This window comes from Sus scrofa, chromosome 2 (assembly GCF_054392235.1).
Source record: "Sus scrofa isolate SSC_HxYL_T2T_F1_AM1 chromosome 2, Sscrofa_HxYL_maternal_Yorkshire_Landrace_v2.0, whole genome shotgun sequence".
NCBI classification, from domain to species: domain Eukaryota; kingdom Metazoa; phylum Chordata; class Mammalia; order Artiodactyla; family Suidae; genus Sus; species Sus scrofa.
Genome location: NC_139384.1, coordinates 101136221 through 101163030, shown reverse-complemented (window position 1 = coordinate 101163030; position 26810 = coordinate 101136221). Strand labels below are relative to the sequence as shown.

Genomic DNA, 26810 nt, shown 5'->3' with positions numbered 1-26810 from the left:
TGGGCGGGGCTTGATCGCGGGGGTTTGTGGTTCCTTCCTGTCTTACTTCTCTCTTTTGCTCAGGCCCGTGGCGCCGGCAGGATGGGTGAGCTGACGGGGCTGTGCTGAGGGCGGCCGCACGTGGAACTTAGGGTTTCGGGAGGACAAGTGGGCAGATAGGAGCAGAGGGGTGAGGGAGAGCCACGGGGACGACCGATGATGAGAGCCGGGGTAGCGCGACTGCCGCTGGCACATGGCCCGGCGGGAACGGGCCCATGCGGCGCGGAGGCCGCGGAGCCAGAATCGCTGAGGGACGCAGGGGGCCCGCCGCCGCTTCCCCTGAGAATTGCCGAGGGTTCTCATTCTTTGGGGAAAGCAGAGCCGTTGGAGCGCTTGTGTCCCTGGTCCAAGGGGGACCTTGAGGCTCGGGCCATGAGCGTGATGTCAGAGTCTATCGGTCTGTAGTCAAGGTGAGACTAGGATCTGAAGAGATGTAAAATGTGATTGGGTGTATATTGTGCAGAACTAAGGTGATTTCGATTTTTAGGCAAGTGTCGCGGTCTTCGTACTGCCAGGAAGCTCCGTAGCCACCGACGGGACCAGAAGTGGCACGATAAACAGTACAAGAAAGCCCATTTGGGCACAGCCCTGAAGGCCAACCCTTTCGGAGGCGCTTCTCATGCCAAGGGAATTGTCCTTGAAAAAGTGTAAGTACATTGTTGCGTCCTTCAGGATTTGAGTAGGGTAACTCGAGAAAAATGCCCTTAAGGTTGGCTGTAAACCCTTGGTCTTTATGTAGCCGCAGTTGTTGGAAAGTTAAATAACCTCCAGAGGTTTCCAAACTTTAACATTGTTTCGAAGGAATTGTGGCATTGGAGTGAAAAAAGTAACAGTAATGAAATAATGGACATTAAAAGAGCTTATATGTGTGGAAACTGTTCTAAGAAAGTCGCACCCATCTATTTCATCTTTGCAGTCAATCACGTCTTTGCTCTTGAGAAAACAAATGTAGAGTATGCTGCATCTATTTACCAGTACTCAATTGTTTTTTGATTTTATAAAATGGCAATTGTAATTTTGTGGGTGTCTCAAGTTTAGTGGCAGTGAGGATCTGAGTCCAGGCTTTATATTTATAGCTCTAGTTCTTCCTTCATATTTTACAGCTATAAAGAGGCCAGAAGCTTCTCCCATTGGTCTCATTAAACTAAGACTGAGAAAAAAAAGCTTGGTGGAAATTTAGCAATTTAGAATTAGGTCAAAAAGGTAGGAATATTGTGGGTTTTTTTTTTTTTTAATGAATTAAAATATGTGCCTTTTCAGAAAGTCAGCTCACTCCATTAATGCTGTTTATGTTTCAGAGGGGTTGAAGCCAAACAGCCAAATTCTGCCATCAGGAAGTGTGTCAGGGTTCAGCTAATCAAGAATGGGAAAAAAATTACAGCCTTTGTACCCAATGATGGTTGTTTGAACTTCATTGAGGTGAGTGTTGTTGTCTGTTAGCTTCTATTCCTGGGGTGGTTTCCCCCAGTTGCTTATAGGAGTGGGTGTGTTTGGTGATTGCCACTTTTACCTGAAGTAAACTGTTGATTTTATTTCAGGAAAATGATGAAGTTCTGGTTGCTGGATTTGGTCGCAAAGGTCATGCTGTCGGTGACATTCCTGGAGTCCGCTTTAAGGTTGTCAAAGTAGCCAATGTCTCTCTTTTGGCCTTATACAAAGGCAAGAAGGAGAGACCAAGATCATAAGTTTTGATGGTAAAAGCAGGATAGTAATAAATTTTCATATGCCAAAAATCCTTTCTGTGTTTTCTTTTCCTTACCATAAGTGTGTTGTGTATATATTACCCGTTTTAAGAAATTGGGAAGGTGTTCCTGTTGTAGCTTAGTGGTAACGAACCCAGCTAGTATCCATGAGGACGTGGGTTCCATCCCTGGCCTCGCTCAATGGGTGAAGGATCTGGCATTGGGTGAGCTGTGTGGTAGGTCGAAGACATGGCTCGGATCCTGTGTTCCTGTGGCTGTGGCTGGCGGCTACAGCTCTAGTTCAACCCCTAGCCCGGGAGCCTCATATGTTGTGGATATGGCCTTTAAAAAGACCCCAAAAAATGGGGAAACAAGAATTTTTTAGAATAAATAGTATTCATAATTTTTTTCCTTCTACTTGGAATAAGCAAAATATGAGCTAAATATACAATAAATAACTAAAGTAATCCCTTATAGAGGGCCTAAAAAAATCACTGAGCTTCTAGTGGGAATATGGAATCCCTGAGTGATAAAACAAAGTTGGAGTTCTGTGTTTATAGTAGCCAAACTTAAGTATTATACGATTTAGTAGATAGGAGTCATTGGAAGTGAGTGCCAGACAAATTATGACAGGAAAAAAGAGACCAGTTGTGGGGAAATTGATCTAGGTGCTCTTTGTCCTGAACTTGTCAGATTTTGACCTTGAGACTTATTTCAAGGGTGACAAAGTAATGGAAGCGACTGACTAGAAATGGTTAAGGTGGCTTGTGTTCTAATAATTGAAGCTGGTTGTTGGCTGGGTACATAAGAGGTCCTTTGCCCACAAATTAAAATTCCTTAGAAAAAATGGTTAGATCAGATTTTAAAAGGCTTATTAGCCTAATTAAGTCTGTGATTGAGAAACTGCTTTTGCCAGCATTAGGAATTAGGAGTTACTTGCTCTCTGATCAAATTCTAGGGTTAGGTTTTGTTTAGGATCTTTGGAAAATGGAAATTTTTTTTGCCTCTTGTAAGATCAAGATAAAATATTTACCGTCATACCTGTTCTCTGCCTATTTCTAAACAGCGATCTTTCATTTGCTCACCCCTTTCTCCATTTACCTTAGGAGGCACCCAGCAGATCACCCGCTGCTCCAACTTCAGACTTTACTAATCCCAGATTCACACTTCACACTTCCTCTTTTCACAAATGATTGTGTGATTCTTTCCATGAGGGTAGAGACAAACTGGCTGTTTATTTTTTTAATTGAGATAATATTTTATAAATATCTGTATTTAAGATAAGGGTTAATTCAGTACATTTGTATGTGGTAATAGCACTGACAGTTCTTGGTTTCCACTGCAAGGCTTCCTAATGCAGGTAATTGCAGTTCCTGGTTAGGCCATTCCCAAAGCCTGACCAGATGGGGCTAACTAACTCAAATGGGAGTTCCCTGGGTCTTGCCCACTTGTTGGGGACCAGAAGAGACTCCAGAGGGCTACATGGTCCCCTCTCCCCAACCCCTTGGTTGGCAGTAAGGCAGAAAGCTCTGGACTGTCCCAACACCCCAGGTTTCTCAGGCAGTGCTGAGACCACAGAGGAACCTGTAAAGATGAACATGCCTAGGGGATTTCCCTAGTGGGGCAGTGGGTTAAGGATCTGAGGTTGTCACTGCTGCGGTATAGGTTTGATCCCTGGCCCAGGAACTTACATGTGACATGTCCCCGGCCCCAAGATAAACTTGCTTAGGAGTTAAGACTGCAAAGATTGCATGTGCTTGATTCCTGAGCACCCAGGACACACCCATCCTTTGACAAATGATACATTGACCCACATATCCACCAAAGAGTTCTCAGATGCAAAAGTGTTTGAGCCTGATCTGAGTTCATCTGCCTCCTGTGTATTCTTGCCATCCCTCCCACCCCCTATTCCTCCATTACCTTGTGACCAAAGCCCCTTCATTCTTAGATCTATCTTGAAGTTCATTCCCATAGCAGGGAGAGAGATGAGGTACTTGCTTGGGGTGCAAAATGTAGGCAAAATCCAAGCAGGTTTTTTGGTAGAAATAGAGAAGCTAATTCTAAAATTTATATGAAAAGGCAAAGGAACTAGAATAGCTAAAACCGTATTGAAAATGAATGAAGGTAGAGGAATCGTAAACTCTGATTTTAAGACAATTTGTAGCTGCAATAATCAAGAGTGTGTGGTGTTGGAAGAGGGACAGGCAAATAAAATAGACTCCATGAATAAGGCTTATACAGGTACAGCCTACTGATTTTTGATAGATACAGAAGCAGTTCATTGGAGTACAGGTAATTTTTTCAATAGTGTGGATTTCCGTTTGCAAAAAAATAGACCTCAATCTAAAATTTTCACCTTATACAAAAATTAACTCAAAATGGGTTATATATTTGAATATAAAAGATAAAGCTGCAAAAATTGTAGAAGAAAACAGATCTTCATGACTGTTATAGGTAAAGAGTTTTAAGACATTATGCTATAAACACATTCCACAAAAAGAAATGGATAAAGTGGATATAAAATCATTTGCTCTGTAAAATACCTTGTGACAAGGATGAAAAGACAGACTGCAGACTGGGAGAAAATAATCTGCAAATGATATGTATAATAATGGACTTGTATCCAAAATATATAAAGCACTCCCTAATTTCAAAAATAAGAAAACAGTTCTATTACCAATGGGAATGTGAACAAACACTTCACTGAAGAGATGGCAAGCACTTAAAATGATTAAGAAAGTTCCTGTGTGGGTGATCGGGTTAAGGATCTAGTGTTAACTGCCACAATGGCCTGGGTCACTGCCGTAGCGTGGATTTGACCCCTAGCCCAGAAATTTAAACATGTAGTGGGTGCAGCAAATAAATAATTTTAAAAATAAATAAATTCAATACCAGGCACAAGTCTGGAGCAACTGGATTGTCACTGGGACAGTTACTTGCAAAATTTGGCAAATTTTTTTTTTTTTTTTTTTTTTTTTTTTTGGTTTCTGCTATTTCTAGGGCCACTCCCTCAGCATATGGAGGTTCCCAGGCTAGGGGTCAAATCGGAGCTGTAGCTGCCGGCCTACACCACAGCTCACAGTAATGCTGGATCCTTAACCCACTGAACAGGCCAGGAATGGAATCCGCAACCTCACGGTTCCTAGTCGGACTCGTTAACCACTGCGCCACGATGGGAACTCCCAAAAATTATTTGGCAGTTTTTTACAAAGTTAACATATACTGACAATCCAGCAGTTGCACTCCTGGGTAGTTACACAGAAATGAAATGTCTGCCCACAAAAAAATCCTGTACACGCATGTTCATGACAACTTTATTTGTGGTAGCCAAGAACTAGAAGCAACCTAAATGTCCTTCAGCGGGCAAATAAACTGGATGGATAAACATTGATAAAAGAAATGCTACTCAGTTATAAAAGACCCTTATTGGATGCAACAACTTCTGTGGATCTTAGTGGTATGCTAAGTACAAAAAGCCAATCTCAAAAGGTTGCATATCATTTCATTTATATGAAACTCTTGAAATGACAAAATTATAGCTGTGGAGATGATGAGATTGGTAATTGTTAGGGATAGCGATAGAGTCAAACTACAAAGGGCAGTATGAAGGGAGTGTCTTTTTGGTGGTGGAACAGTTCTGAGTCCTGACTGTGGTGGTGTTTACATAAATCAATACTTGTGATGGAATTTCATAGTACTATGTATCAAAAATGTGCATATAAAAATTGATGAAATTTGAGTTCCCTGGTGGCCTAGCAGCTAAGAATCCCATGTTGTCACTGCTGTGCCAAGGGTTTGATCCCTGGCCCAGGAAATTCTGCATGCCTGTGGGTGCAGCCAAAAAAAAAAAAAAAAAAAGATGAAATACAAGTAAGTCGGTAGTTTTTAGTATTGTAATTTAATTTACCTGTTTTGGAAACGTACTCTGGTTTTGAAATACATTATCATTAAGGGAAAATTGAGTGAAATATGTAAACTATACTGTTTTGTAACTTGAGTCTTAAATTATTTATAAATTAAAAGGTTTAAAAAATTGTGAATGAGTATTTATGTTACTCTTATATCTGCCCAGCAAACCCCAAACAAATGAGAAATCGTTAGTGCAGAAAGAATCCGGAGATCACTTAGTCCTGTGATTCTCATATCCAGAAAGTTGGAATCCCTAAGATATGTAGATTATACGAATACCCCAAATCCTCTGGGGAAACAATTATTATGACATTTCTGGGAAAATTTGTCTTTTGAACAAGTTCTCAGACAAAAGTTGTGAAACCATCCCATTGCTTTTCCCACTTACAAGGATACTGCTGCTCTTTTCCAGCCACCTCATTTTATAAGTCAGAAGCCCAAAAAAGGTAGCTCTTGAGTAATTTTTAAATAACTTGCCCAAGTAATCAGTACAACTGAAGCCAGAAAACAAGTCTGTCTTCTAAATTATTAACTGTTCCTAGAGGAGACCTACCCCCTAACAAAATAATAAGGACCGCCTTACAGGTAGCTACTTAGCCAGTTATGGCATAAATTTATGCTGGGTATTAAACAAGAGTTTTTGTTTTATAGGGGTTTTGTTTTTGTTTTTGTTTTTTTTCTCTTTTTAGGGCAGAACCCTTGGCATATGGAGGTTCCCAGGCTAAGAGTTTAATTGGAGCTACAGCTGCGGGCCTACACCACAGCCACAGCAACACCGGATCCGATCTGCTCTGAAAACTACACCACAACTCACAGCAATGCTGGATCCTTAACCCACTGAGCGAGGCCAGGGATAGATTCCACGTCCTCATGGATACTAGCCAGATTCATTAACCTCTGAGCAACGATAGGAACTCCTGTTTTATAGTTTTTGAAAGGAAGGGGGTAGTATAACATGATTACTAAATTTTCTGTGTGTTTATATGGAAATGTTGAAGCACACCAGTAAATGATATTCTGCAAAAAATTTAAAACTATGCTAGGGAAACACACAATGCCTCATATACATGGGGCATTGTGTTTTATTTTTTGATAGAGTTGAGAAACAGTTCTGATTTGATAGCTATGCAAATTTGAATCTGTATCTTTGTATATGTGAGTTTTCTGTGTTTCAATCCAGGTAAATGTCTGGATTTGGTTACAACGGTCATGCTGTGGATAACATTCCTGCAGCTGTTTCACGGTTGTCAAAAAGTAGCTAACATTTCTTTGTTGGTTTTACACAAAGTCAAAAAAAGAGACCAAGATCATAAATTACCATATTACAATAAAATTTTCACTAACAGCTGCTTGTATCATCTTTTTCTAACCTGTAAAATCTGTTTAAATGGATCATCCAAGTATTAACTCACATTCTTATGATATTGTAGCTTGGGGATTGCCTTTGCAGGTTGTATTAAGCCTTCTTAGTTTCTAGCACAATTTCTACTCCTATTATTTGATAAAGTGATGTTGTGTTTATTAGTATGTGAGGAAAAGCAGTAGATTTGCAAAGCTTATTGTCATGGTAATGTCACCAGTGGAATTTTAGAGCAAAGTATTAAACCATTTAACAACTGAATATTTTTAAGCACAAAGTGTCTCATGGGAAAATCATTTTTAGAGTGACACATTTGAAGGGACCCAGGAGTGACAGATAACCAGTATTTCCAAACATGCACACACACAGCCACCACCTCATTCAGACTGCCACTTAAATATGTCACCTTCAATATGTGGTGTGTATCTTCAAAAGGAGGGAGCCCCTCACATACAGCCTAAGAACTCAAGCCAGGCTTGATGAGCGTCATGGACATTCCGGGCTTCCCAGAGCACCTGAAGCTTTCAGACAGCAATTCTGACCCTAAGGAGAGTGTCTCCTGTAGGAGGAAGAGGAGGAGATGGCAGCCCAGATCATCCCCTCACATCTCCCCGTCTGAGAAGTGGCAGCTTTCTCCGCAGATCCTTACCAGTGTTTTGCTTATTTGTGGTAATAAGTTATTGACGTGGCCTCTCTAATCTATTTGTTTGTTTGAAGTTTAGCTTCACTGTCGTTAATTAGAAGGAGCACAAGAGGTCATGTTACTTGGCTGGGTTAAAAGTCTAGGGAAAAATCTGAGCTACTGAAATTTTCAAATAAGTCTAGATGCTGATAAATATACTTCCTTGCCTCTTTAACAACCAGCAAATGTTTAAATCTGTACAATAGTGGGCACAGTGAGCCACATTTTAAATAATTTTTTTGTGTCAACCACAGCTGAAAAGAGTTGAGGGAAATGTTACTTGTTGAAACCTGTTTTGTCCATTAACACCTGCTTTTGAAACAAGGCTGTGAAACAGATTTTGTCATTATCTTCCCCACCCCCAACAGCTTTGTGAATTTCTTTATCCAGTTTATAGGAAGATTTTTTTTTTTTCTATAGAGCTTGACAGCTTCAGGTATCTGTCTTTGCGTGTGTTGCAGGTAAGCCGGACCACCACTTTGCCCCTCCTTAGGTTCCCAATAGATTCCAAGTATTCCTTAGAATTTTAATACCAGCCTGTGCAATGTTGACTTTGCTTATTCTGTATTTTACACATTTACTTATGCTTATAATTAGATAGTTTTTTCCCCTGTCACTATATATCCCTTTTTCCTCCTGCCCATGACATAACATAGGGGTATGTGTGTGTGTAATAGAAGACAGACACTGTTTTGTTTTGCCTTTTTTTTGTCTATTTTAGGGCTGCACTCACGGCACAGGGAGGTTCCCAGGCTAGGGGTCAAATCAGAGCCGTAGCCTCCAGTCTACACCACAGCTCACAGCACCGCTGGATCCTTAACCCACTGAGCGAAGCCAGGAATCAAACCCATGTCCTCATGGATGCTAGTCAGGTTCGTTAACCACTGAGACACGACAGGAACTCCGAGAAGAAAGCCATTGTGAATGGGATTTATTGACCAAATCTTGATCTATAGGATTTGACCTACATTTTAGAGAGTCTAGGAACCTCTTGAAACTGTATGCAGAATTTTCTAATATCAGTATGTGCATGTCTGTGTATGCACACACACACACATATACACATACATTTTTCTGAAAATTGTGGGGTCTATATATTTTTCAGATTTTTGAAGGGCTTTCTTTCCAAGAATCCAGCTACTGTTTAAATTTGTTCAACATTGACCAGATTTATTCATACATTACATAATTTTCCAATTTAATCACAGTTTAGAGCAGTCATAGAGTTGCCTGTGGTTTGCCATTACTTATGAAATGCCCACAGTGCGGTGAGGATCTGCGGATGGATGATCCAGGCTGCAGAACCTGCAACATGCACGTTTCACATTCTACTCTGATGGCACCAGCTGACCTAATTATGGAGCACTGGGCCATTTTAGAGAAAAGTTTCCCAATGTCACTGGTAAATGCACAATCAGAAAGAGGGTGGGAATTGCTGTTGTGGCTCAGTGGAAATGAATCTGACTAGTATCCATGAGGACACAGGTTTGATTCCTGGCCTCGCTCAGCGGATTAAGGATCCGGCTTTTGTCGTGAGCTGTGGTGTAGGTTGCAGATCCGGATCCTGAGTTGCTATGGCTGTGGCAGAGGCCAGCAGCTGTTGCTCCAATTTGACCCCTAGCCTGGGAGTTTACATATGCTGAGGGCGGGGCCCTAAAAAAGCAAAAAAAAAAAAAAAAAAGACTGGAAGAGAAAAGTGATCAACTCAATAATAAAAGCACAGTAAAATAAAATTATTTTCAAGGATTTTAGCAAATGGTAAAATACAAACTGCTCTGGGGAATGTAAATTGGTATAGCCTTACGAGTGAACAATTAAGCGACATGAATGGAAAAACTTAAGACATTCCTTATCCTTTGATCCTTTCATTCCCTTAGTAATAACAACCCAAAGAAACAGAATGTGAACAACTATTTCTACACACATATCTTACATTCAAAAGCTCTAGCAGGTTGAGGGGTGGGGGAACAGGCTAGTGGGCTTTGTCTGCCCTCCTGAAGACTGTATCCCCAGCACTGGCCATGCAGGTAGTAAGTGCTCAGTGAACGTATGTTAAACCGTGAAAATTAGAAACAACCTAAAATCCCTCATTATTTGGTACATTTTAATATAAAATAAATAGTAGTCATTTTAAGTTGTTTTTTCACAGAACATTAAATGATAGGGGGAAATGTTTCATATAAAGTGTTCAGTTGGAAAAATCAGGATGTAACCATACACAGAAAGACTAATTAAATATACTTAACTAGTAGAAGAAAATGTATCAAAATTTTAACTGTAGTTATCTCTGAGTGATAAACACTTAAGTTTAAACTTTACTCTTTTAAATTTTTCTGTGACTTCCCAATTATCTGTAAGCACTAAAACCCTTTAAATGAATTTTTAGTTTCATAGTCTATGGGTACCTACATGTAGCATTAAAAAAAGAGCCAAAGTCTCCTTCGATCACTTCCAATCTGAGTCCCCAATCTCCACCCCCAGAGGTAACCTCTCCTACAAGTTTGGTGTGTGTCCTTCTAGACCATTTTTATGCTTTTACATACATATACTACATACGTACTACAGAAAATGTATAGTATTGATGTATTTTTGATATAGTGTTAAGTCACATGCAGAGTTAGCATCTAGTTTGTTGTTTTTGCTTTTGTTTTTTTTTTGGGGGGGTTGGCCGCACCTGCAGCATGTGGAAGTTTCCGGGCTAGGAATTAAAGCCACCACAGTTGCAACCTGAGCCACTGCTGTGGCGATGCTGGATCCTTAACCTGCTGCGCCACAAGGGAACTTCCAGTATCTAGTGTTTGTTTCCTATTTTAACTCAACAATCCATTTATGAGAACTGCCTATTTTGATACATGGAGATGAATTCACTCAACTGCTCTACACTACCACATTTTATTTAACCATCTCCTAATCAATAAGCAGGAAAGGGCCTCTTAACCCATTGAAGGAGGGGACTAAGGAGACCTCATCCCATTCTGCTGCTTGTGACAGGGGAGAGAAATCTTCTCAAAGTATAGAGTGGGTGGCAGTTCCCAGGAGGAAAGCAGGTCCAGTCCTTGAGTCTACAGAAAGGAGACCATGGGAGGCTTCCCTGAGGCTCAGTGATCACCCACATACACAAATATTCCACGAAGAATTACGGGGTACCACCAAGTGCCAAGCACCATGCTAAATCCTGAAGATCTGGCATGCACATGCAAATACCAATGTACCAAAGGCTGTATATATACCGAACTACGATTTCCTGTTAGCCTATCAGGGCATACTTTGTTAAATTTCTGCCTCATTCAAAAGTGATTTATGGGTATTTGAAAAGATTTAAAGTAATCTAAGAAATCACCATATAGACATTGGATTTTTTTATCCTCATGTAAGGTTTATCTGAATGTAGGAATGCAGGTGAGTTTCCAGTTTATTTTTAATAATTTACAAAATGGGACTTGGTGGTCTCAAATAATTTTCAGCTCTAATGGGTTGCAATATAAGATATTTGCAATAGAGCTCTTTTACCACTAGGTGTCGCTATTGACAACACAAAAGTTAGATAAAAGCAAGGGTTTTACATTACAAAACTGCTTTAAAGAACATTACCAGATTTTAGAATAAAAACGTGAAAGTGCTTTTACAGACGAGCCCTATAAAAATCCAGTGTGGCGGGGGCGGGGGACGACTTTGGGAACCTATGTGCATTTCAAAGTAGCCCAGCGTTATGGGCATGCTAATAGTTAACACTTCCTATACCTTCTAGAATAATCTTTAACCACTTATTGGTCAGCAGCATAAAGGAATCAGACATCTTAGAACTGGAAGGAAGCTTTTTTTGTCCATTAGCTTTCAAATCTCTGACCACTCCCTGGAATTAGAAATACATTTACAGCACCATCTAGTGTGTCTGTGTGCACATCCTAGATAACAGCTTTTCTATGTATCTAGTTGAAATCAAAGTTCCAAAAACAATGATACCCTATTATTAGTGCAATGTACTTTTTTCTATGTATGTGTAAAATAATACAAAATATATATTGGTTTCTGCCCCAGGTTCCTGGCACCGAGCTCCTAAAACTCTTGAAATTTCCTAATAGGCATCTTTTGTTCCAGTATCTGGTCTCTGACTCCAGTTCCTGACACAGAACTCCTAAATGCCTTGGAATTTCCCAGATGATAGGAGTGGCTTTTGTTCTAAAGAGGTGACTCTGGGTGGGCTCCTGAATAGCTTCAGGAGAGAGGCTAGTCACTGGGAAGACTAAGCCCTGATTAAAAGCTTGGAATTTTCAGCCCTATCCCTCATCTTCTGGGAAGGGGAGAAGGGCTAGAAGTGGAGTTAATGATTGATCATGCCCACATGATGAAACCTCCATTAGAATTCCAAAAATACAAGTGCATGGTTCAGAGCTTCCAGGTTGGTGAACACCTCTACATTCCAGGAGGGTGATGCACCCCAGCTCCATGGGGGCAGAAGTTCCTGCACCTGGGACCCTTCTGGATCTCGTCCTGTGTATATATCGTCTGTTTCCCTTATCATATTCTTTATTATGTAACAAACTGGTAAGCCTAAGTAAGTGTATACTATGAGCCATTCTAGCAAATTACCTAACCCAAGGAGGGGGTCATGGGAACCCTAATTTATAGCTGGTCAGTCAGAAATATAGGTGACATCTTGGGCCTTGCAACTGGTGTCTAAAATGGGGTAGTCTGTGAGATTGAACAGTTAATCTCAGGATCTGAAGCTAACTTCAGGTAGACAGTGTGAGAATTGAACTGAATTACAGAAAACCTGGCTGGTGTTGCAGATTGTCTGGTGCATGGAACACCCATAACATCTAGTGTCAGATGTGCTGTATGATAGTATTGTGACAGTAAAGGAGAAAACACAGGGAGTGTTTCTCCTAGACATATTCTATTTCATAAAAAAAAAATGCTGGTCATAAATGAATGTATTGATTTTACTTGACCTAATAATACCCTTCCTTCCATTTAATACGTGAAGAAATAGGCACTGAGAGGCACAGTGACTTGCCCCAGGTAACAAAGTAAACCAGGACTTATCAGAACACTGGCAGGTTTTGCTTCGGAAGGCACTAAGCAAAAATCAAAAATCGTCTTTGACATACTCCCAGCGCTTTTTGCATTCTTGTACCTTCTCAAGTCTGTGGACTGGTACCTGCTGGTGAAAAAACACCAGCGAAGTGTATGTGCGATTAGTCATTTTCAAATACAAAATTCTTTCTAAAATGCAAATGTGATCACTTTTACAGCTCTGCTCGAATTCCCTTGGCAGCTCTTTGCGGGGTTTTGGCCAAACACAAATCCTCAGTGAGGCAATAAAGGCTCCTCCAGACCTGCCCCAGTCCCCCTAGCCAGGCTCACTCTTTACCACCACCCCATGTGCACCCTCAAGGTCTTTCCTCCATTTGTAACCTGGCTCAACCCGAGGTTTTTCACAACTTCACTCACATTTCTCTTCTGTGAATCTTTCCTGGTGCTTGCTCTCCATGCCTCTGCCACCGCACACATCCTACCGTCCCTGCATCTTCTTGTCTATCTTCTCCACTGGACTGGGGTGTTCACCTGAGCCGGGTCGGGCCTCTCCATGTGCTACCCCTGCCAACCAGCTTAGGGTCAGCACCTATGAGGAACTCAGTAAGTAATGGCTGACGTGAATATTTGCATATTCTTACTCTCAAATTTTAATCCTAAAAAAAAAAAAAAACAAAAAAACCTCTTTACTGGACTTTCAGCTCTCTGAATTATGTAAAAGCTCGTTTTGACAATGCAGATCTCCATTTCCTAATGTCTTAAGAGTATTAATTAAAACTGTACCTCTCTCAGAAGAAATGGATACAAAAACCCACTTCTCACTTTTTTTTCTTCATCTTATTTTTTTGGGGGGGGGGGGCGGTGGAAATTTCTTTTTTTTAACCTCCAGCTTGTAGGCTAGTACCTGATGTTGAGCACAGCCTATGGCTCTTCCACGGTCACTCAAAGAACTGGCCCACTTACGAGGGTTCCCAGACGGAGGATATTCCCTGGATCACTTCCAAGGGGCAGACAGCAGCTCCTCTGTGCATGCAACCTCATAACATATCCACAGGGGGTCAGTAAGTTACTCGCTACCCATCAAATCAGAGTGAAAAGCAGACAATGAAATGCTACTATTGAAACCAAAACACCTCTGACTTGAACCCAGACTAAACCCAGGTTGGAGCTTGAAACCACTTTTTTTTTTTTTAATTAGAATCACTCACCTGGTGTCTGGATTTACTGAGGCTCAGGTTCTTTGTGTCTCAGCACAGAAGGAATTCAGTGAGAGACAAAGTGATAGGCAAGAAATAGTTATTAAGATGCTTGTGAGAGACAGAAGCCAGCAGGCAAGGAGGTTCTGCCCGGAAGAATGGGTGGGCTACATTTTATAATCCAAGGAAAGCAGGAAGTGGGAAAACACCACCTTCTTCCTCATTCTTCAAGTAGACCTCAGGCTTACATCACTAACTCCTCCTTCCTATCGGCAAGAGAGTATTTGACCCCATGAGGTCAAACTAGGACTGTCTTGGTGCTTATTCAAATTAGCGGAAGGTAGGTAACATATGCTAAAATATGTTGAATCGTCTCAGGTTTCTGTATAATGAGGATCTTCTACTTTGGAATGTCATCTTACCCTTAAATTCCTATCTTTGGTCCTTAAGGATCATTATCTTGCTGAACTTGAATGCAGGCTTCATTTTTTTCTTTCGCTTAATGACCTGAGGCGTATCTTGTGCTTTTACTTATTCTTTTATAGTTAAGCAAGTCTGCTTCGTCCAAAACGTTTCTGATGGGTTTTTTTTTTTTTTTTTTTTTTTGCTTTTTAGTGCCACACCCATGGCATATGGAAGTTTCCAGGCTAGGGATCAAATCGGAGCTACAGCTGTCAGCCAGCTTATGCCACAGGTGCAGCAACATGGGACCCAAGCTGTGTCTGTGACCTACCATGGTAACACCAGATCCTTAACCCACTGAGCAAGGCCAGGGATCAAACCCGCAGCCTCATGGTTACTAGTCAGATTTAGGAATTCCCTCTGATGGCCTTCTTAACTTAGAGCGGTCTCCCAAAGTTCCCTAGGTTTCCATGTCTACCCATGGTCCCCTACTGAGACTTCTACAGCCACCTGTGTAACTATTCCACTCTATCCCTACCACTATGACTGAGTACAGTGATAATGAGATGGGGTGAGGGTGGGGCGAGGGTCAGAGAAGGCTTTGTAAAAGAGTGAATCATGTAGGCCAGGTTAAGAATTGGGTAGAGAGATGGGTAAGGGAGCATTTCCAGGTGGGAACCATCATGAGCAGCGGTCAGATAGGCTGTGGGCAGATAGAGCAAGCCTGACCAGAAGCCCATTTTCCTGGGGAGCAGTCAAGCCTGAACTGAGGTGGGAAGGAGTAGGGATGCTGTGTGGACTGGAACAGGGCCAGGACCCACTCTTCCCCTGACTCCACATGGTGGAGCTCTTTGCAACTTTTTTTTTTTTTTTTAAATCACTGATGAATTTTTAGGTCTTCATTAGTCATAGGGAAAAAAAATTTTTAACTTGAAAGAAACATACACTTCTCCTAAACTGATAGACTATTATCTTAGAATCTGTTAGCAAAAGACAATTTCTAGACAAGTACATCATGCAGATAATACATTATTACATTTTCTTTTTATTTTTTATTTATTTATTTTTTACCCTAGAAATGACCTGGCTTGAGAAATGACTTGCTGTAAAATCTGTGTTAGGGAGAGTGGTGGGGAGAAATCCCTTGCAGAAGTTGAAAAGATGTTAAGTGGTAAATACCAAAATGCCCAGCAAGCATGTAAGCAGGCTCTCATCCCAGCATGAATATGTGCAGCTCAGCGTTTTAAAATTTACTTTTAGCTTTTCTAGCAGTTTGAATTAACTCTTTCTCTACTTCTGCTCCCTGTGTGAGAGTTCAGCTCTTAACTTAGAGACTGGAAGGGCTGTCATGGTCCTCTGCCATCTTCCTAACCCTTCCCCCAAGTGGGCCGCCTTGAGAGCAAGAGCCTCCTAGACTTCCTTGCTATCTGGAGGCTCAGGGCGATGCCCGCACAACGTCTGGAAGCAAGTCCAGCTTGCCGGGGCTACACTTAGAATTGGGAAAGGCCTGTTGGGAGACCAAAACAACTGTGCAGCTCAGGAGGTACATCCAGACCAGAGATTCTTCAGGAGCATGTGCATCGAAATCACTCCAGAAAGGCTGTTCCAGCAGGTGGTCCCAGCATCTATCGTTGTAAGAGAGCCTCAAGTGACTCCCTCACTGACAGACACTAATCTAGGTGCTCTAAAAAGCCAGTTACAGGTTTCTCTTAGTTTCAGACCTAGCAATTTAAAACAAAAAAAAGGGCAACCTCAAACCAAAAATTCTACCATATTAGGTCCATCTTAATACCTTACCGACTATTACATTTATTGACCAATTGGGTGAATGGCAATCAAATATAAGAAAGGTAGCCATTTAATGAATACTTGTATAATGCTTTACAATATTTTCTCATGCACTAATGATCTCACATGCTTCCATAGCAACCCTGTGAGGTAGCTTGTTAGTCTCAAATTAAAGAGAACAAGTCTCAGAGATGTGAGAGAATGACCTGGAAGTGCCCTGGTGATGTCACTATTTCTATTACATTCATTTTTTGCTATTTATAGTGACTGCATCTTTGCAGGGTATCTTCTTTTTTATCTTTTTGCCTTTTTCTAGGGCCACTACTGTGGCATATGGAGGTTCCCAGGCTAGGGGTCAAATTGGAGCTGTAGCCGCCGGCCTACACCACAGCCACAGCAACGCCAGATCTGAGCCGTGTTTGCAACCTACACCACAGCTCACAGCAATGCTGGATCCTTAACCCACTGAGCAAGGCCTGGGACCAAACCCGCAACCTCATGGTTCCTAGTTGGATTCGTTAACCACTGCGCCACGACAGGAGCTCCTGCAGGGTATCTTCTAAAAATAGAGTATATCAGTTTCCGCAGATATCTGCTTCCAAGGAAAAAAAATCCACATCAAAATCTCAGGGAGCTGAAATCTTGCACAACATGGGTCCCATTAAAACACGGCTGGCCACATACATTTCCAGTGTTATTCTAAGCTCTTTGGCTCAATAGAAGAATCTGAAGAACAAGAACAAAACAAAAGCCAAGAAAATAAAAGGTTAACTGAGCAATAAAGGCTTGTTTTAAGAATATCAATTCTAAAATAAAGCCACCCAGCCCTATGGCTGGGTGAGTGTTATTAAAATAAAGTCAAAAGCTTCCTAAATGATGGGAATGTGGTTGGCTGGGAAACTAGGCAAACAATTCAATGTCCAGCCTGTTAAAGACGAAAGCAGATGGTGGCGCCAGGAGGGCAAGAGAGACACCAGGATCTCTGCAACGGCAAAACATGCAGCACCAACTTCTCTTTCTACCTGGTCCATTGACATTTCATGCATCCTGAGAGGCAGCTCTGGCATAACTCAGAGGCAGATTCAGCCCAACAGCCGGCCCTACGATGCTCAGCCACGACGTGATATAGTTGACGTTCCTGGGAAACAAGTGAAAACACAGAAAACTTGGTTTCCATTGTAGTTGGATGAGAGGTAGAAAATCAGTTACCAATAATCATAGAAATGAAGCTTCTTCAAAGACATATGCCCACCACTTGGAATCTTAGCGTTTTCAAATGCCAGCCCATGGCCTGACAGGGACTTGAGAGCCAAAGAGGCCGAGGATCCATTACTAAAGTAGTTGCAGGGTCAGGCCCTGGGGTTCCTGATTCCCCTTGATGATTCCTATGTGACACAATTGACAAGCTTAGCTAAGGCAGCAGAGTGCAGTGGTGAAGAGCATGGCTCTGAGGCAAAAGTGCCTGGGTTCAAATTCAGTTCCACTGCTTAACAAGCTGTGTGAGTCAGTTAGCCCTTCTGTGCTTTAGCTTCCTCCTCTGCAAACTGGGTAAAAGAATGGTACTTAGTTCACAAGGGTGTTATAAAAATCTAGTGTGTTAATACATCTAAAATACTTAGAACAATGCCTACCACACAATTAAAAAATCAATAAATATTAGCCATTCTTTTTATTACAAAGAATATTCCTTTTTTAGCTTAGCTTTTAGAATCACATAAAAAGACTTACTCTCTTTTAAAAGGAGTGCAAGCCAATTTATCTTGGTGTTTCTTACCTCTTGGTTTTTTGAGAACTCTTGAACACAGGAGTCATGAATTCACTTGTCTTGCAGGGATGCAGTACAAAAAAGGGCTGTCCAAGTATGGGGTGCTCCTGTAAGAATCAGAGTTAGCCCAGGATTGCCAGTGTGAGTTACTCATATGGTTTACTCCTTTAACATAAAGGATTTTTTTTTTTTTCTTAACGTTGGGTTTTTGTTTTGTTCTGTTTTGTTGTTTTTCTGGCTGCACTCGAGATATGAGAGAGTTCCCAAGCCATAGCAGTGACCTGAGCCACAGAAGCAACAATTCTGGATCCTTAACCCATTTTACCACCAGGGAATTCTGACTGAGGTTTGTTTTAATTTCAGGTTATTAAATTAAGATATATAGTGATTCCTATTTTGATGTATCTGTGGGAGAAGGTGAGCGAGACATCTTATTCTTCTGCCATCTTGATCCTTCCCCCGATTCCTATTGTGAAATAAAATTTGTAACCCAAACATGAGAAGTTGGTGAGAAGAAACAATCTGTTGATAAAGAACGGCACTAAATGCAAAATGCAGATACATTATATCCATTTCCCTAACTGTTCTTTAGCTGGTGTTTACTTTGGCCTATAATTTTTCTTCAATTTTTCCTCAGGGATGTCCTTGACGTCTAGGAGCCCGACCATCTGAACAATGCATTTCATTCACCTCTTTGTCAATGGTAAGGGCACCAATATCATTTGCATACTTTCTTACATAAATTTTGCCAACATGTTCATTGTTTCAGGCCTAACTGCATCCAGTGCCAGTGGGCACATGTCCAGTGAGTAGACAGGAGAGGAGGGGGAGTGGAAGAGGGGAATGGCCAGCACTGTTTAAATCGTACTATTTCTGTCTGTTTGCCTGTCTGCCTCTCTCTGAGTATCTGTTTATCTGCTTCTCTCCTGTCTCTTCCAAGCTTACAGGTCTATTTCCATAAGTTAAAAGTCCATAAAATGGAATTCCACTTCCTTCCTAAGAGAATGACTGGATATAAGACACAGGTCAGACTGCTGCCAGGTTAGGGATGTGGACATCATTTGGCAAGCAACAGGGAGCCCTAGAAGGTTTCTATGTACAAATTCTATGCACAAATTCTACCAACACAATAACAAACAATTATTATTGCTAAGTCTATCATTTGCTTATATTGTACATTATCCATGACGCCATTATGCCAGAGACTGAAAACTCAAATATTGCTATGATCTGAATGTGTGCCCCCTTCTCCAATTGATATGTTGAAATCCTAATGCCCAGTGTTATGGTATTAGGAGCTAGGGTTTTGGGAAAGTGCTTAGGTCAGGAGGGTGGAGCCTTATGATGAGATTAATACCTTAAAAAAGAGGCCCTTTCTGCCACATGAGGACACAGTGAGAAGTCTGCAACCTGGAAGAGGGCTGTCACAAGACAGGGCTGGAGACCTCAACCTGGTCTCAGACTTCTGGCCTTCAGAACTGTGAGAAATAAATTCCTGTTGCGTACCAGCTATATCTGTGGTATATTTGTTATAGCAGCCCAAAGAGACTAAGACTATGAAGTCCGGACTGGTGACCCAAAGGGGTGAGGCCAGTTCAATGCACCAGGTGGTGACAGGGACTGGGGTAAATGGAGAGTGTGCCCAGCCGAGGCTGTGCTTGCTACTCTGCTCCAGCCAATTGTGCCATGTGGGAATGCAGGTTCAGTGTGCCAGGTCTTCCCATTTGTCAAAATAACCTAGAAATCCAGATTTTTATGCAAAACCGCCTAAATTTAAATGTTGGCACAATTTTTTAAAAACATGGTCTGGGCCAAATAAAACAAGCCTGTAGGCTGGATTTGGACTAGGGGCTGCCTAGCTTCTTCTCCTGGATTTTTCTCTTCTCAGTCAGTACAAGGAGAAGCTGAACTCAGAGCTATCCGTGGGAAGAAATATGTGTGGCTGTCTCTGCTGCCTCCACCATCTAACCCCAAAACATTCATGTCTGTGTGCAAGGACACATACCGACCCATAAGAAATGGAAGGGATGGTTCCATGTGTATGGGTGACACTGGGTGTGGAGAGGTGTGTGCACGAGTGTGGCGAGGGCTGAGTTATGGGCTGGGTTTAGGCTGGTGTATGTCTCCCTGGGTGCCACATCCAGATGCCTCTGCCCATTGGCCTGATTCCTGCAGAGGGCCTGAGCTCCTGCTCTCCAGCTCCCTCCCTACCCCTCCTTCCTTTCCCTAACCAGGCCTTGGGGCCACCGCCCAGATAAGTTATGCCTATTGAACGTCCTCCTGTCCAACTTGATTCTGGCTTCCCTTACCTGCCCTAAACTAGAAGTCATTAATTCAACACAGACCAGTGATCATCTGGCGGGAACTGTTCTGGATCTAATTATAGAGATCACTATCTTTAAGATAAACCAAGTTCCTAAGCCCATGGAACTTACACTCCAGTGCAGGAGACACCAAATAAACACAGAGAACAAATAAGTTAACAGGATACTCTAGATGAAAATAAATGCAATGAATAAAACAAAACAGGATAATATGATTTTAGAGGGATTTTGGTAATAATAATTTAGATTTGCTGAAAGGGAAGACCTTACTGAAGAGGTGATCTTTAAGCTGAGATCACAATGGTAAGAAAAACTCAATCATGCAGAGACACTGTTGGAGGCAGAAGACCATGGAGAGAAATGAGCCTGGGAAATGTGCATAAGAAATGCATAAGAATTTTAGAAATATCCTGGACTAAAATAATTACTGTTTAGAGAGCTGGGGTTTAAAAAGCTAAATTTAGTCTAAATTCTATTTGGATACTTATGTGGTAACCAATAGAAGGAATGAAAAGCTGTAACCAAATCTGTGAAGATGCTACCTTCTTAAATAAAAGGAAACCTAGACCTCCAAGGATGGCTTTAGATGGAACACTCATAAAGGAGAGAGTGAGCTCAACCAGGCAGCCTCTATTCCTCCTCAAGACACATTCTCCCCTAGGCAGCCCATGATTGCCATGGCCACTTTCATGCTCATGGGGAAACTCATCCAACTTGAATCCAATAGCTAAGGTAGAATGGACTAGTCAAACTGAAAGCCTGGGAATACCAAAAGGGTAACAAACAGACAGAGCACCAAACTCTTAAAAGATCCAGAGCGTTATAGAACCAGGGCTCCCGGGCCCATTTGAGCCAAAGGGGACACTAGGAAGAGATCTTGGTTGGGTGTTCCCTTTCTGGGGGTGAATGGAAGCACTCACAACCACTATCCAAGAGTGTTCTCCAAGACTCTTAACCTCTTGTAGTTCAGTTTCCTTAGGAGTTGGTAATTCTCATGAGGAATGGCTTTGTCACATAAGTAAGACCTTGCTTCTTCCTTACAGGTCTGTGATCTAACCTTTGCAAGACCTTGAGAGAATAACCATGTCAGAGTATAGCATACACCTGAGATTTTCAGATGTACATAAATTTCAGGGGGGCATCTTCTAAGCAGTGACATATTGGCCGGTGTCGATGTGACATTTTATGCTCCTTGTTGAAGACTTATATTTCACATCTACAAGTCATCTTTTGCTCATTCCAAGTAGCAAATTGATAAGAGCAAGCTTAGGGTCTGTAATTAAGACTTGAATTAAGTTCTGCTCTACTACTTAGCAGCTGTGAGCTTGGAGGCAAAGCACTTAATCATTTTCTGTCTCTGTTTCCTCATCTGATAACTGGGATTAATGATAGCATCTACTTCATAGACTGATGGTGATCCTTCAATGAAAAACAATGCCAGAAAACTATTCAAAACAGGCCTGACATATAAAAAGCACTTAGTTGACTGTTACTGTTTAGATGTAACCCATTGACATCTAAATAGACAAAGAAAATAACAACCAGACATACGGTCTTACAATACCCTATAACAAAGCCCAATTTCATTATCTAAAACCAAAAAGCTCCTATAGAGTTATGCAGCATGGTAAAAATATCACTGACTAGTGTCTAAATGTTTAGGAACATTTGACAACTGATTATAACCAAGGTCAAGAAAAGTCTGAATTAGACAATGAGACACCAACACCAAATGCTTTCACTGACGTGTAGAATCTAAAAAAGGGGCACAATGAACTTCTTTGCAGAACAGATACTGATCACAGACATTGCAAAACTTATGGTTTCCAAATGAGATGGGTTTGGGATGGACATGCTCTAAAATTTGGTTGTGATGATTGTTGTACACCTATAAATGTAATAAAATCCATTAAGTAATAAAAAAAGAAGAAAAATCTGAATTAGTATAAAAAAGCCTATGTAGATATGGCAATTAGAATTAAAAATATGTTGGTATTCAGGACAAATTAATAGAAAATAATTTAAATTAAAATAAAAGCTCAGGTACTTCAAAAACACTTCATTAATCTATAACATTTTGATATTCATTTTTCTTCAAACAAAATAAAAAATTTTATTAATATTTAAGGCTATATTCTTATAAAATAAAATGCATGGTAATGCTCTTGTGAAACATTTTTTTTTAAATAATAGGAACTTCCATGACTTAGAAGAGCTTTTAGAATAGCTTGGAGAGTTCTTCAGTACAGGTTTGGCCACCTGAAAAAAAATTCTTTGTCTTTTACTATATTAAAGACATATTTATATAACTAGACAGAAGAGATTTAAATGAATGACTCTTTAAAAATCAAATGTTTAAACTATATTTTAAAAATAAAAATTATATGGTTTTCATAAGATGCTTTGGTTTAAAAAAGCTAAACTAATTTAAGAAATATTGATCTTCTTAAAACAGAAATTATAATAAGGGATATTTGTATAATTTTTTGAGAAAAGTGTTATAAATAAATAACAATAGGCATGGACTTCCAGCTATAGCAGAAAGATGTAGAGGTCAACAAATCTCCTTGAAAAACAGGTATAAAACTAAGCAAAATTGCCAAAAAGACAACCATTTCTGGGATGTGGAAATCAATCAAAGACAAATAAAAATTTTGATAAACTGTTTAGTTCATGAAAACTGCTAGAACTTCAAGTTAGACACAGAGAGAGTCTGTAGCCTTCCTGCCTAGAAATACTCCCATGCTGCCATCCCCACCCCTACACACACCTCACCACCCCTGCAACCCAGCTCAATCAACAAAGAAGTTTAACAAGAGTGGTGTCAGCCATGAGAACCAGTAGCTGTGCTGCCAGCAGGTCTGACGTGATTTCCAACAGAGAAAACTACTGCCTGCTGGCATTAGCAATAAAGATAGCAAAGCAGGTACTATATGAAAAGGAACCCACAGCTCTGCTAGCCAGAGGTTACAGTCCCACTTAAGGCAAGCAGCAGACCAATCAGAAATCTAGTAGGGAGAATATGGAGTGAGACAGCAGTAGAAGGGCTAGGTAAGTTCTCTAGGTATCTTGGACTGACGGGGAACTAAGTACATGTGTAGGGGAAAAGGGGAGATACAAGAAGGCCTGATGAAAAATAAAAGCTGATAACAACTTGAAGATTAACTGAAATTTGGATGTGCTCCCAGCCCATATCCACATCCATGAACAAAAGAAGGAAGCCTTATAGGCTTGAAATATACGAGCATAGCCTCTGTCAGATCACTGGCCCACAAGCAATGTATGCAGACATAGCTGGTGACCCCATGGAAGCCAGGCAAAAAGATGAAAATAAGAATGAAAGACAAAATAGAGACACCAATGGCCACACTTACAGGGGAAGAAAATTCTGCAGATAAAACCTAGGAAAGGTACTAAAGCAAATAAATAAAAACAATAGAAACAACAACAAAAAGACAACCCTCAGAGAAGAATACTGGAATCCAGAGGTGCTACAATATATTACCTAAAATGTCTAGTTTTTAAAGAAATTTATAAAAATGAAAAATAAAAAAGTAACTAAAGGAAAAAATCCATTACATTAAAACTAACTCTGAGTGGGTTTGGATATTGGATTTACAAAGAATTCAAAGCAGCTATTATAAATATATTTGAAGAATTAGGAGTTCCCGTCGTGGCGCAGTGGTTAATGAATCCGACTAGGAACCATGAGGTTGCGGGTTCGATCCCTGCCCTTGCTCAGTGGGTTAATGATCCGGCGTTGCTGTGAGCTGTGGTGTAGGTTGCAGATGCGGCTCGGATCCTGCGTTGCTGTGGCTCTGGCGTAGGCCGGAGACTACAGCTCCGATTAGACCCCTAGCCTGGGAACCTCCATATGCCGCAGGAGCGGCCCAAGAAAAGACAAAAAAAAAAAAAAAAGACAAAAAAATAAATAAATAAATATAAATAAATATATTTGAAGAATTAAAGAAAACTACTTTTAAAGAGTTAAAGGGAAAAATTATGACAATGCCTCTGCAAACAGGTAATCCCAATTGAGGAATACAAATTAGAAAAAGAACCAAATGAAAATTTGGAGTTGGAAAGTACAATACAAAAATAAAACTTTCACTAGATGGGTTCAACAGTGGATATGAGATGGCAATAAGAAGAACTAATAGGAGTTATCGTTGTGGCTCAGTGGGTCAAGAACCCAATTAGTATTCATGAAGATGTAGGTTTGATCCCTGGCCTTGCTCAGTGGGTTAAGGATCTGGCATTACCATGAGCCATGAGGTAGGTCACAGATGTGGCTCAGATCCTGCATTGCTGCAGCTGTGGTGTAGGCTGGCAGCTGCAACTCCAATTTGACCCCTAGACTAGGAAATTCCATGTTCTGCAGGTGTAGCCATAAAATAAATAAATAAATAAATAAATAAGAATTAATGAACCTGAAGATATATTGATAGAAATTATTCAATCTGAAGGAAGAAAAATGAACAAAGCTTCAGAGACCTATGTGATAATACCAAGCATATCAGCATACACATAACAGGAGTCTGAGAAAGAGAAAAGAGAAAGTGACAGGCAAAATATTTGAAGAAATACTGGCTGCAAAGTTCTAAATGCTGATAAAAAAATTTAATCTACAGATACAAATAGCTCAACAATCCCTAAGTACAAACACTGAGATTCATACCTAGACACACCATAATCAAATGGCTGAAAGCCAAAGATGAGAAAATCTTAAAAAGTAGCAAGAGAGCAAGACCTCATCACATAAAGAGGAATAAGAATATAATAATGGCCAGCTTCTTCATCAGTCCAGACTGCAGCAGAAAGGCATATTCAAAGCCTGGGGAAAAACCCTAGAACTGTCAATTAAGAATTCTATATCCAGCAAAACTATCCTTCAAAAATGAAGGTAATATAAAATACATTCCCAAGGAATAGACTGAGAGAATTCCTTGCTAGTACACTTGTCTTATAAGATATACCCAAGAGTCCTTCTTTCGATAATATCAGAAAGTACCTCAAATCCACAGGAAAAAAATAAAAGCATCATAAATGGTAAATATAAAAGATGAACTAAGTATTTTTTCTTCTCTTAATTACCTTAATAGTCATAGGATTATATAAGCAAAAATTAAAATATTGTAATGTTTGGTTTATAATATGCATAGATGTAACATATATGACAATGATAGCACAAAGGAAGGGGGGCAGTGAGACTATACTGAACAAAGTTACTGTATTTTAGCTATGTTAGGTCAGTATTAACTTGTGTTCCTACTGTTAGAATGTTAGTAAGAATGTTTTCAAGAGCATTTAAAACCCAAAAGGTCCTTCTTATTGTTAAATGAATCCTTTAGGTATATTATTAAACATGATCACTCTTCAGAAAAATGTTAAAAGCACCATAACTAAAAGCACCATGGTTAAACTATAAATAGTCAACACCTAATGCTTTCTAAGATGTATTAGCATCTCTTAGTTGTGACAAATTAACATCACTAATTACTTTTCAAACACACATAGAAAATTAATTTTTAAAATACTCAAAATAAATCTTTTTTTCTCCATAAGACTACTGAATATAAGGCCTTGAGTTATTAAGAATACGATAATGGTTATATAAAGTAGAAACATGTAGTTTCCTTGATGTGATTAGAATTCATATATTTCCTCATTCATTCACTTAGCAAACATTAAGTATTCTTGCCTGTTAATGTCTCAATGACTTAATCCTAACCAAAAGCAAAGGAACTGTAATTCAAAAATGTGGTTAATCTTTTGGGTATCTTAATGCTGCAGAAGTGGCAGAATTCAAAGACAGCCTTGTGACTTGAGCCAATACTACATTTTCAGTTACATTCAGTCACAGAGAAAGGAGCAGGCAAAATATTTGAAGAAATACTGGCTGCAAAATTCAGCCAGTAAAAAAAATCAGCGGATCCTATAAGCCAAGCAATTTGTATTCAGACAAAGTAAGGTGGAGAATTTACAAATAGTTTGAGTCATTTGATCAGTGTAGACAATCTGGATAATATTTTTCAAAAGCCATTTTTCTACAATGAAGATTTTTTAAGGTTTATAGTATCAGGAAAGATTATCTGTATTTTCTACTTTCTCCTTCAGACAGCCAGAATCAGAGATGAAAGTGTCTTTAGTTGGTTTAGGAATTATGTGCTGGAGTTAAAAAATAATCTAAAATCCTACACCTTATTTGTTTAACATACCATTTTCAGAAATGGAAGAACATCAAAACTGTCAGGATCTTTTTAGTGACATTTCTTAGATCAATTCAGAAGGTAAATTTGTGTGAAAGTGCTACCATCTGCTGTCAGTACTAATGAACTGATGCAAATCTGCGCTGAGAAAAATGTCAGTGTGGAAATGCACGCAGCCAATGAACTGTGTTAGGCTTACAACTCAATAAACACTTCTACTGGAACAAAGTTCTGCTAAATGGTTTTCCGTGAAAATAGAAATGATGGGTCAGATTTCTATCTCTGTAACTCCAGAGGAGTTATAGTGGCACATTCTCTTATGAAATTTAATTTAGCAATGGTTAAATGTCTCATAAAATAGGTCTGACATGAATACTGTGAATTGGTTTCAGAACTATTAGATATGACTATCACAAG

General features: G+C 40.1%; 2 protein-coding genes across 7 annotated transcripts in view; one reads left to right on the top strand and one right to left on the bottom strand.

The window, feature by feature from the left end:
* Positions 1 to 74: 74 nt before the first annotated feature.
* RPS23 (ribosomal protein S23) lies at positions 75 to 1729 on the top strand. The gene is given in 4 exon segments (NM_213764.1): positions 75 to 85; positions 527 to 686; positions 1338 to 1458; positions 1578 to 1729. Coding segments are annotated over 4 exon segments (432 nt in total). The 5' UTR covers positions 75 to 81; the 3' UTR covers positions 1725 to 1729.
* A 13603-nt stretch (positions 1730 to 15332) lies between these two features.
* ATG10 (autophagy related 10) overlaps positions 15333 to 26810 on the bottom strand; it is a 227994-nt gene continuing 216516 nt past the window's right edge. For 5 of the 6 annotated variants that reach the window (XM_085008754.1, XM_085008761.1, XM_085008752.1 and 2 more), the window contains 3 exons: positions 17870 to 17967; positions 17118 to 17233; positions 15333 to 16821 (listed from right to left, as the gene is read on the bottom strand). In XM_085008754.1, the coding sequence (XP_084864880.1) occupies positions 17134 to 17233; positions 17870 to 17967 (198 nt within the window). In that variant the 3' untranslated portion in view covers positions 15333 to 16821; positions 17118 to 17133. 6 annotated transcript variants of the gene reach the window in all.